This window comes from Styela clava, chromosome 3 (assembly GCF_964204865.1).
Source record: "Styela clava chromosome 3, kaStyClav1.hap1.2, whole genome shotgun sequence".
NCBI classification, from domain to species: Eukaryota; Metazoa; Chordata; class Ascidiacea; order Stolidobranchia; family Styelidae; genus Styela; species Styela clava.
In genome coordinates, this window is record NC_135252.1 from 18,729,721 (window position 1) to 18,741,431 (window position 11,711).

The 11,711-nt window shown below is 33.5% G+C and overlaps 1 protein-coding gene across 2 annotated transcripts; it reads right to left on the minus strand.

Annotated features, from left to right (window-relative positions):
• Nucleotides 1–618: 618 nt before the first annotated feature.
• On the minus strand, nt 619–10,379 carry LOC120342896 (uncharacterized). 2 transcript variants are annotated; one of them, XM_039411937.2, is made up of 11 exons: nt 10,001–10,379; nt 9,226–9,319; nt 8,526–8,631; nt 8,014–8,169; nt 7,508–7,678; nt 6,620–6,774; nt 5,934–6,050; nt 5,377–5,463; nt 2,577–2,717; nt 1,929–2,072; nt 619–1,554 (listed from the first exon to the last, which is right to left on the minus strand). In XM_039411937.2, the coding sequence occupies exons 1-11, from the start codon at nt 10,123–10,125 to the stop codon at nt 1,414–1,416; spliced, it is 1,437 nt and encodes a 478-aa protein (XP_039267871.2). In that variant the 5' UTR covers nt 10,126–10,379; the 3' UTR covers nt 619–1,413. The 2 variants fall into 2 exon arrangements, with proteins under 2 accessions (XP_039267871.2, XP_039267870.2); XM_039411936.2 differs by having other exon boundaries at nt 8,014–8,175; nt 10,001–10,377.
• Between the last annotated feature and the right edge of the window lie 1,332 nt (nt 10,380–11,711).

Here is an 11,711-nt window from a genome sequence, read left to right on the forward strand (position 1 = left end):
TCTTTGCAGCAGTCATCAGACTGAAATTGCCCAGTCTTTCATAGACAAATCTCTTTGCATGCTCACGACATCAATACGCGACATTCAAAAACCATATTGAGGGTGATGAAACATAAATACAACCATAAATAGACCACAATCCTAACGACCACTTTCAGGATGTCTCGGGAATTGAATTTACCATTTTGTTTCTCCAGTGTTTGCGAAAAACTCGTCGGCGACTGATATAGCTTATAATGCAGATGAATTCATCGCAAACGATTACCGCATTTCGTGAATATTTACATTGCCAAAGTCCGTCCATATTTTTTTGTACTTTAATTGGCGCTCCAGAAGTATGTGTACCAATATGGAGGCAACTAATTTGGTTCGCCTACTTCACATCAAGTTGTGTAAAGGGACCGAAATTCAACGGCAGAGAGCGTATTCACTTGGCTAACACAAACAGTCCCCGAACTAATAGAACTAATATAAGCGAAATCGGAATAAAATTATGCCCTAAACCTAACCTGGTACACATACTACGGGAGTACCCTTTTATCAATATATATATTTCGAACTATCCAATACTTCTGTCGATGCAGAGTGGGATAGCAATATAAGATTTGATACAAAATATATCCCAAATACAATAACTATTGTATTGTACGAAACAAGTATACTTCCATAACAGGAAAATTATTGAAACTAATCAGTTGAAAAGATTCAAAAAGATAATAAAAACACTGCATTAATCTGCATTAGAAAAATGGGCGCTCTAAATAAGGGATCCCCATGACAAATCGAAGCAAAAAACAGGAATAGTCGCTGCTATATTACGCTTCATAGTAAAAAAAATACTTCAAACCGAAAGATAGCTGTGGATCATTTATCTACTTGATGTCTTTATGTAGAAATACAATTTGCCTAGCAAATAACAGAATAGTACATAATGGAAAATCGTTGAGTAGTGAACTAAAATGAGATATAACAAGGTAGTAGAGAAGTACAACTGAAATCGTGGATGAAATGAATGATCGAGGTAACTTGCTATGGCAGGAGGAGTATCCGCAAATCTAAATTCGTGAATTCCCAAACGATCACAAGAACCCAGCGGTCTATTATAGAGATTTAAAGCATAAAATGTTCAAACGATATGAAGTCAATCTCAGTGATAATAGAAGATTGAATAGCAGTATATAACACCAGGCATGATAGGCAAGAGAAATCAATAATTTTATTTGTAAGCTAGTAGTGAAAGAGATGATTAGTACAAGTATGAAGATAAAATTAGAGAAAATATAGGATGTTTCATTTGAAATTCCAGTACCAAAAGTGAATAATAATATAATATTTAGCTACAAAATGAAAGGAACATTGAACATGGAACGTTTAACTTGAATGTGTAGGCGAAACAATAATAAAAGGCTGACTTCAAAGACCAGATTTAGGTTTTTTGTTTGCACCCCAATCATAAGGCATATATTGCACTTTATAATTCTTATCGCCAATCATCTTAGTCAGCTGATCTTTCTTCTCACATTTGGGAAGACACTCACAAACCCACTCAACAACCTGGATAAACATAACATAAGAGATTATAATTTAGTATTGGGTATTATAAATTAAAACGGTCTCTATTTCATAGAAAAGGGTATGAAAGAGCCAAATTAAAAGTTTAGTTTAGAAAACTAGAGATCAATGCACAATTGAGGAATTCTTCAAAATGTCAATAATGACACATGAAGGTGGGACCATGAATAATAAAAGAAAGGGCAAAATTTAAGATAAAATATTGGGACACATTGTCCATCGGAAAAATGAAAGTAACAGTCTTCCAGTGACTTCTTTCAACTTTAGTACTGAAAATTTGAAATTGATTAGTTGCGGATGAGAGTGATCTTTCACATACTAGATAGATCAACAACATTTCAGCATTTCTATCTCACCTTTCCAGTATTTTCACCAAAATCCACTTTATACCAGTCCAATATTTTGCTGAGTTTCACAATTTTCTTCTTTGTGTCGAGTTCACATCCATCTTCAGTTTCTAAGAATGATTCTGCAGAACATTTCAATTGATCCATAATGCCCTGGGTGTGAATATAAAACATGTTTTATAAGAGTCAGGGTTGGGGTTGTATTTTCAAACTCCCCAGAGTCCGGCCTTAGAATTTTGAAATCGAGAGTCAAATGCGTGAGCGGATTGCTGGAATCCTGCTGTTTTTACCGCAGTTCGGTTGTCGTGGGTGATAATCACGTGCGAGAGGATTACTAGACTCATCGCCATAGTAGGGTGGTTCAAGCTACCGCAGGCTGGTTGCAACTTCCCCCATCAAGTCAATAAATACATTGAAACAAATACCTTTCTAACTAATCACATAACAGGCATGGACTGGCAATTTACCTCCTGGGATAACTACTCCTACTCCTATGGTTTGGAATTTATAAATTGGGTTAATTATATAAATCTATGAGTGAAGTTCATTTGAAAATAGTTTAAGGTATATAACATCATCAACACTATTGTAGCCATATTATTGAACCCCTTATGATTTTTGTCTCGTACTATAAGAAAATTCAGAAGATAAACTTACATCTGAAGAATAGGTTTTTATAGGTGGGCAACTCTTTGCACCGCAAACAAGAGCAAAATGTATGAGAGGTTCATGCTTATCCAAAGCCACTTTCAACCTAGCATCAGACTTGGAAAATGGCTTCGTTAACATTCCAACACCCTGCAAAACCAAAAAATTTTAACTGGCTTTTATTAATACAATTATATACCAGCTGTGTTTTCAGACCACTGAATATTAGAGATGTACCGATACCACTTTTGTCGCCGATACCGATCCGATACCAGCTAAAAACGCCGATACCGATACGCCGATACTATAAAAAAGCCGATACCGATACCATGTAAATATTATTTAATTAGGTGTGCTGTGTAGGGCAGACGAGTTAAAACAATGGTCTCTAAGCGTTGTTCATATTCATAGCACACATTATTTCAAATCGAAAAAAGAGATATATCACATAATATGAAATTGATGTTTAGTATTCAGATGCTTTAACTCAGGGTGCACAACACGAGGCATGCGTGCCAAATTTGGCACGCCATACGCTCAAACGTGGCACGCGAATGGTTCTGTAAAAAAAAAAATTATTTATGATATACAATAAAATATCACGCTTTTATCAAAATCAGCATTTTTTCAGGACATTAAATTGTTTCAATAAATAAATATTCGTTAATATGTATTATTATTGGGAAGTTCATTTACAAAGGTTGTTTCCCCGAGCATCGACTTCCTTGTTTATTTCGTGACATTGGCCAATCAGCAAGATGCAAAAAGTGACGCTCAGACACTTTTCTCGCTCAGACAGATTTTAAGGAGTGGTCGAAAACATTACCTCGTTTTCGCATTTTTGAATTCTATTCGTTAGTTTTCAGTTGTGTTTCGGATATTTAAATATATATAAAATAATTCAATGATCACTTTGTCTTCTTAGGAGTTCCAGTTTAATTGCAGTAATCAAAAATTAGTGTAGATATATATATGGCTGTGATAGACTAGGCTAAAATTCAGATTGTTGAATGCGATGAATCAGAATGATGGTTCGAAACAAATATCCCATTTTACAGGCGCCAACTCGTGTAACCACTCTTAAAATGAGCACCGAAAATTTTGCAATGGTATAGTATAGGAAGAATTTTAACGAGGGTCAGAGGTCGGGAAAGGTCCATACCAACGATTGTGCGTGGCACGCAACAAGATTATTTTGAAAAATTTGGCACGTGTCCTCATTTGAGTTGTGCACCCCTGCAGTTTAACTGATTTAAGATACATCGTACAGTGACGCTAGAAATCTCGGTGTTCAATTAGAAAATTCATATGTTAATATCGTGACATATATATCATATATTTTGAGGCAATCTAGCTAGGCGATCATGTCAAAATATCTATAAAGAAATTGTGTAGTTATACAAAATTAATACCTGCGTAGACTGATAATTGTGTCGGAATTTAGTTTATCGATGTTGACGGACTAAATGACAGTCGTACTTGACGACAAACAGTCAGAATTTATAGCCGTGCCAAAAGTGCATGTGCCGATAATAAGAACTCCAATTCCACTGTATGATTTAAACCTGGGCGCCTAGTTGCTTTTTGTTATGTGCTGTGTTGATATATTTCTTCATAATTACTATGTAATATTAAAAATGTCAATATAAAAATTTGACAGCAAAAATAGCCAAATTAGTTGAGCTAGTTTGGCTGATAAATAGCAAAAAACACGTGAATCCTATTCCCTCGCGGGGTGGACATGTATGGCTCAGAGCCCACGATCTCTCCAGACAAAAAATAAATTGAAAAGTAATATTCCAACTTATCTTGTAAAACATTCTGGACCATATCAAAAAGGTAAATATATCGGAAATATCGGCGCTAATCTAACCGATACCGATACATGGCCGATAGCAAAAAAATGGCCGATACCCGATACATCGGCACATCTCTACTGAATATCCTTTTGATAGATAGCCTGAGTTGTAAATGTAATTCAAAACAAAAGTCAATAAAGATGATAGAAAAAAAGCCTAATCTAGTAGGAATATAACACATTTCCCTTTGAATATTCATCATCATTCATTTTGTATTTTTGAGTGATTTCAACAATTCCACCTAAAAATTGGCATTAGCTAATTTCACATAAAAAATCCATGTCCTACCGACAAACAAGGTATAATTTGATATAAACTATGAAATTTTAAAATTTATGCTCTAGTGATACCACATAGGACCCAATGATAAATTCCCAAATTATATATATAAATATAAATAGGTTACAGTAGCATGTTTCGAGAAAATTACAAATTAAACCAGTGAAATGCTAGTTGTTAAAAGTTCAACTACTGAAGACAGAAAGTTCTAATCTTTTTAAACAAGGTAAAATCTATGTATCACTGTCTGATTGTACAGTTTAAAGTAGAGAATCTATAAAATTTAGACATCGAAACTTCTTTCAAAATCTCACTCATAACCATGACTAGCAAACACGTCACATAATCAATAAGACAGAATGTCAAATCATGATGACTGCCTTCTGTACTCATTATTCAATCACTGTCAGTTAAATATTAGTGAGTAATTTAACGATTGATTATAAAAATAAAGTTTTAAAAAATACTTATACGACATATCCTCGTATCACAACAATATATTTCAAAGTCATTAAAAAAATGCAGCTATAGATAAAAAATAAATTTCCTGAACATTTTCCAAAATATGATACATCAAAAAATTATAAATTTTTTAATCTTTGCTTTTTTTAACTGTAAATGACAAATTTCCCTACAAGGCAGCAAATAAGCCTGCATATATTACCACCTACCTTCCTATTTGATCTCAGAATTCCATTTTCAATATCTTGAAGAGAATAATTGAGACCTCCGATTCGGTAAGAAACACAGTTGAAAAACTGTAGCGAATATAGAAAGTGTTGGATAATATTTCGGAAAATACAATGGTACAGTTTTATCACATGCGAAACATGCCCTATTCACAGTTATTCACGAAGTACCAGAATTGAAAACATTCTATATAAGCCTTTATAACTTCATTTTAAGATGAGATAATATACACCATATATATCAGTTGATATAAATAGCTCACACCTTTTATACGGCTGAGGGCTTAGAATATAACATCTATTCATACTATCTAGAAGAGAGGAAATCTATCCATCCACCAGAACTCGTCTGGTCCATGTCAGGTATGGAATTAATTGACCATTTATTTGTTTCAGATGCATGGACTTGATTGTAGAGGAAGTCATTACTGAACAGCAGTTATGTGAACCATCTCACGATGGTAAGGAGTCGAGCAATTATTCATACCAACCCAGAATTTGAACCTGTGAACCCACACAGGGTAAAATTAATAAGGTACCTTATATCTTTGCCATGTTGAAGAAGGAAATCCAACTTCAACATTTCCATGAATAACCAATGCATTATATATATTTATGAAGAAGGCAAGTTTCTCCTCCCTGGACATGTTATCCAACTAAAAAGAATAATACAATATCTGAATATTGGTATCAAATTGAACCTCAGCAGATAATTTTGAAATAAAAATATTAACTGGTGTGAAAAATTTTGCTTAGTTGGGACCAGTTATGAAGGTAGGTTGAAGCAAACCAGCCAAATGTCCGAATGTCTGACTGCTTTCAACAATAAATTTTGACACAGATCCTGTAACAGATTCACACAAGATAATTCTTGATATAAAAAATATCTTCACAATAATTCAATTATCAATAAAATATAAATCATCGAATTGAAGTTTTTTTTAACGGCACATTATATATTATATCTTAGTAAAAAACACAACATAATGTACAATAAGTTGGGGTTACACGAGACTAACTACTATCTTTCTTTGCTCTATGCTTTTGTTGATGTGGATCAGTATGCATGTAACGCAACGATGATGTGGTAAGAATGAAGATGACTATACTATTTGATTCAAGAGTCTTGCTTCAGAAATCAGACAAAACATTACAGAAATACATTTGTGTTAGTGTGCAGCAAGACTTGAACAAAATGTAAAGTACAATGACACTATATACTTACATTAACTCTCTGCAATTGTCCAGTGAGATTAACAAATTCTTTGAATAAATCGCTTTCTTTAATTCCATCATAATCAACACATTTTCCGTCAGATGAAAGAAATTCCCCATACAGTTTAAGAATTTGTTTTCTCAACAAAACTGCCAGTTCTGATGCTGTAGAAATAGAAAAGTGTTTAAACAGAAATAATGCATCAGCACATTCTTTGGAATAGATGAGTAATGGATGTAGAATTTTAATATCAAAGAAAAGATAAATCCATGAGAAAATTCAGATCAAATTAATACTCATTTATGCAAATTCCTGCAACATCGAACAAAGTCAGATAATATGAAATCAAACAAACTAAAGGGGGGGGGGGGGGGGGGGGGGGGGGGGAGTCGCCTCAGTTAAACAATGCTTAGTATTATCATGGCCCTAAACGTAATTTATAGTGTTTCATTTTATCTGGTTATTTATTGCATGTCACTGCTGATGGACGAAGTTCTACTAATTTCAGTGATTTCAGTAATCTGACGTCATTTCATTTGTGAGATTAAGTACTTACGTATTTATATAAGTATAAGTTCATTTTGACTCCATAACCAGCATAGAAGATGATAAAATAATTGATAGAGACAAAATAAATAAAACTGGTTACAGAACCAGGAAAGCGAACAAAACCTTATTAATTAAGTAAGGTTCAAAACGTGCAGAGTTTAGATTGAAAGGTGTTGTCAAAAGATGTGGTACATGTTTGTTAAACCAAATATATCTACTGACTACTGTATATATATATATATATATATATATTATCTATGAATATTTACATATTTTATTTAAATGAGCTATCATGAATGAGAGATTATAAATGATAACGTGACTAAGAATTTAAATGCAAAACTCAACCTGGTAAAGGCTTAACATCAACAGATACATTTGCATTAAGTGCATTTGATGGTTCATCTTGAAGCAATCTATACAGAGTAGAATCATCATTGAAAGCATCACCAGCGTGAACGTTTGATAAAAAATGCAATCGATACAAGTTGGCGGCCATTTCAGCAGCTTGCTTTCGGTCTGAACAGCAAAATAAAATCTTCAGTGCTCGATGGCTTGAGAATAAATGAAATTAAACTATAGGTATAATTTTCAAGGTACCGTATATAGAAATCGCTAATTGCCTGAACTTATTAAAATAAATTGTTAAGATAGTTCAAAATAAATGATCAAATTTTCAAATACTGTGAAAAACATAATTTTCAGATTAATATTACTGTGATGTTTGAATCGAATAAAAATACAATTTAATAACTAATAACACAACAATACTCAAAAGTTTGAGGTTGGGCCGCTACTAAGCATGCATGTTTAGATATTGTGTAACAGATGACCAAACCGAAAAAATATATTACCAGTTTTCTTATTTTCCATGATGAATGATACAAAATCACTGCCAGAAAAAACATTTCGATAAACTGTAAGCATCTGTCTTTGGTCCTTTATTATTCCACTATTATTGAAATCTTGGATTAGATTGGCATTTTCATCAATTTCAGATTGCAATGATGCTGATGCAGCAAATAGTTATAGAAGATATGAGTGCATTTGCAGATTCCAATCTAGCTATATCACTAATCTAAACTTATGTTATTATAGACAGTAATAGGTGATAATGATTGGTTATTTAATAATTATACTAGCAAGCATTCTTGCATACAACTGTATGCTGTATGCCTGTATCCATAGTGAGAATAGGCAAGGACCATTATATTACTAATCAGATCTTGCCTTCCAAATTTATAACAACTTGGTTGATGTGCAGAGCATGGCCTTTAAACCCGAGATGAACACAGTTAAGGCTTTATCTACCGGGCCAACTATGCTTCACTTGTTAAAGGTATATTAAAGATCGTAGACATGTTACCATTAGTTCCACTTTTAGAATTTGAAGACTGTGGTATGGGCGGTGCATCTGTAGGAACAGGATTGGTTTTCACTTCATTTGTAAGTTTGTTGAGTTCTTCCTCGGTCTGAAAAAAGGGTTTGAGAACGGGTAAGACCTAATAATATTTTCCTTACAGATAATAACATGTCATACACAACATCTAGTTTACTTTATTGAATTATATAGAAGATTTTCTAATCAACCTAATGCTATCCCTCGTTTTAGCATCCATGTGGAAACTGCTCAATTTTAACAAGAATGAAAGGACATCCAGTTCGATACACAATTCTACATTATTTTATTTCTAATTGTCTTATATCCGTGGTTTTATATCCGTGGTTCTCAAAGTGGGAAGAGAATTAGTGCGTCGTTTCAATTTTTCTGGGGTGTTCTTTTGCGGATTTGTAACTGCAATCAGTAGAAAAGTCTTATTCTCGTTGGAATCACACTTGAGAACTGAAGAATACGATAATTTTTAAAATTGTAACGTTCAACTTTAACTATGTGACCTCACCAATGTCACATGTCATTAGTGAGTTAGTCATTAGTCAAAGAGTTAAAATTGAAAGTTGTTAAAGCGTTTTTCAGGGGGAGTCGCAACTTGAACATATTTTTTGAAGGGCGTAACAATACCCAGAAGCTTGAAAACCACTGTCCTATATAGTCAAGCATGTCTCACCAATTTCTGAAAGTCATCATTCCCACCAACATGGATGTTGTTAAAGAATATTTGAGGAACTGTTCTCTTCCCAGTGATTTCAATCATTTTAGACCTTGAAAAATAATAGATCAGTAAAAGATACTGAATATCAGAATGAATTCAACACCAATTTGTTACGACTGTGAGAAAAAGTTCTCTTATTTTTAGAATAACTTCTATATTTAAAGACATCAAATATAATGGTGAATACATATCAGAATAGAGAATACAACAAAGACAATTCGCATTGGGTTATTTTGGAATACAGAAATATGCATACAGTTTTGTGATGTAGTGCAAAATATCAACTTAACACAAATAAATAAATGTAAGATGATACTGTGATAGCTAAATACTACACTACGACCTAGTGAAAACCAATCCCAGCCAGTGATGTCTCATGAATGATCCAATTGCCATAGACAGATACAAGGCACAATCCCTGAATCCTGCAATGCCAATCACTGTTAAAGTTTTTAACTTAGAATAAAGTATTTGAATAGAGCCAGAAAACACTAATAACACTGAACAAACTCTTTCACTGGTCTGCTGGTAGTTGTCAGGTTGTGTAAGTTACAGCCCATGCTCCACAGTCTTAATCAAGATTATGCAAATACTGAAATATCTAAATGCACGAATGTTACCAGTATCGGTATCACCAATGTATGATACCGTAATTCGGTATAATTCCAGATTCAGTATTTAAACTTTGCAGGCTAGTAGGTTATATCTATAAGAAACTGCTGATTCCAACCTGAAATCAGGATTGTCGTCCAAGTTAACGTCAACATATTCCAGCTTCAAATCCACAAGTTTCGCTTTGGCCGCCTTACAATGCGGGCATCCAGACGTGGAATATATAGTAATTCTTCCTTGCATTATCACTCCAACACTAAGAGTACTTTTCAGATAATATGAAACCGGCTACGTAAAGCGCTAAGTCTGAATAATGGAATACGAATGCAGACTCAATCGCAGAAAGCTTAAATATTGCGTAATCAGAGGCGTCACGCATGAAAGACAATAAATGTAAATATAGGCTGATCATCGTGATTCAGCATGGATATTTTAGCGCTATCGCACATTCTCATAGACAATAAATACAGCTGTAGTTTTCACGACATTCCCAAAGAATTAGCTCAATGCGAGGACGCACGCACTCAATCAAAAATAAAGAAGACTGATATATACTCACGTGTGAGCGATTGATTAGATTTCATGGCACAAATATTTGACAGCATTTTCACTCGTGACTATTTTGTAATGGCAAATCGATGAGGAGTTTCATACCAGTGATGCATCATTTCTATTCTACCGTAAATTTATCATTTAAAAAACTTTAGGTACTGGAGTTGCAATTTCGTCACATCCAAGAAATGTGTGTTCAAGCACGTCACATCTGTCGTGATATATATTGATCAATTTCAACGACACATACTATGTCAAAATACAAATTACAAAATCCGTATTGTTTTCCTAATACCTTCAACTTATATATTATCATTCACGGTTGACAAAACAAGATCGTTGTAAACATATCGAAATTGAACAATAAGATTACAAGATCTTGTTGAACTAAACACTAGGGCTAGGAATAATGTTTTTCTAATTGTTACATGTAGGACATCAAGAACAGGAAGGCCAATCGGTAATTTGCGAAATGAAAACATGGAGAAAAATCAAGGTATCAAGTGTGTTTTACTATGTGGCAGATATTTATATACAAATGTAAACTTCGTAATCAAAAGCCTTAATTTTGTCATTTTTCATATATGATGAAAAAATATTATTAACTGTGAAAATATTATTGCCACCAAAAATGGCAAACTATCAATTCATAAGGAAAAGTGGAAAATTATCAAAAGATTATTTTTAGGTGCAATTATATTTATGCGTTATTGTGCCTATATAAATAAATGTGATGTTTTTAATATATTAAATAAAGAGTTTCTGGGGAAAATAATATAAAAATTGTAAACTTGCGTGTCTACTTTTTCTATTTAGAAATGCAATAAATGCTGAAAATAATGCTTGATCGCCTTCGTCAATAAAACTAAGCCTAAAACGAAAATGAGGATCCTGATATTATTCTCTGTTTGTAGCATGATATAATACAGTATTCTCCAAACGTGTTCGAAAAATTCCTCCCTTTTCCCATTTTGGAACTATTATTCTTTCCTCACCGTGCGTAAAAACTGTTTTCGTTTGTTATTCAATTTTTAATAAGTGATTATACAATCAATACGTGCTCATTCTCAACCCTTAGGGGAGAGGCAGGTAAGTTGATACATATATAATTTAGTTTTACTGATCCATAAAAAATACCGTTGGAAGAATCGCCGTTCTGGTTTGTCCTATTTATTCATTTATAGGTCCCTCACATATGACCACAAAATGGGGCTCTCAGTCATTTCTAACTTAGCGCTTACAGTCGCTAAAGTTTTCTTGTCAAACGTATCAAATAT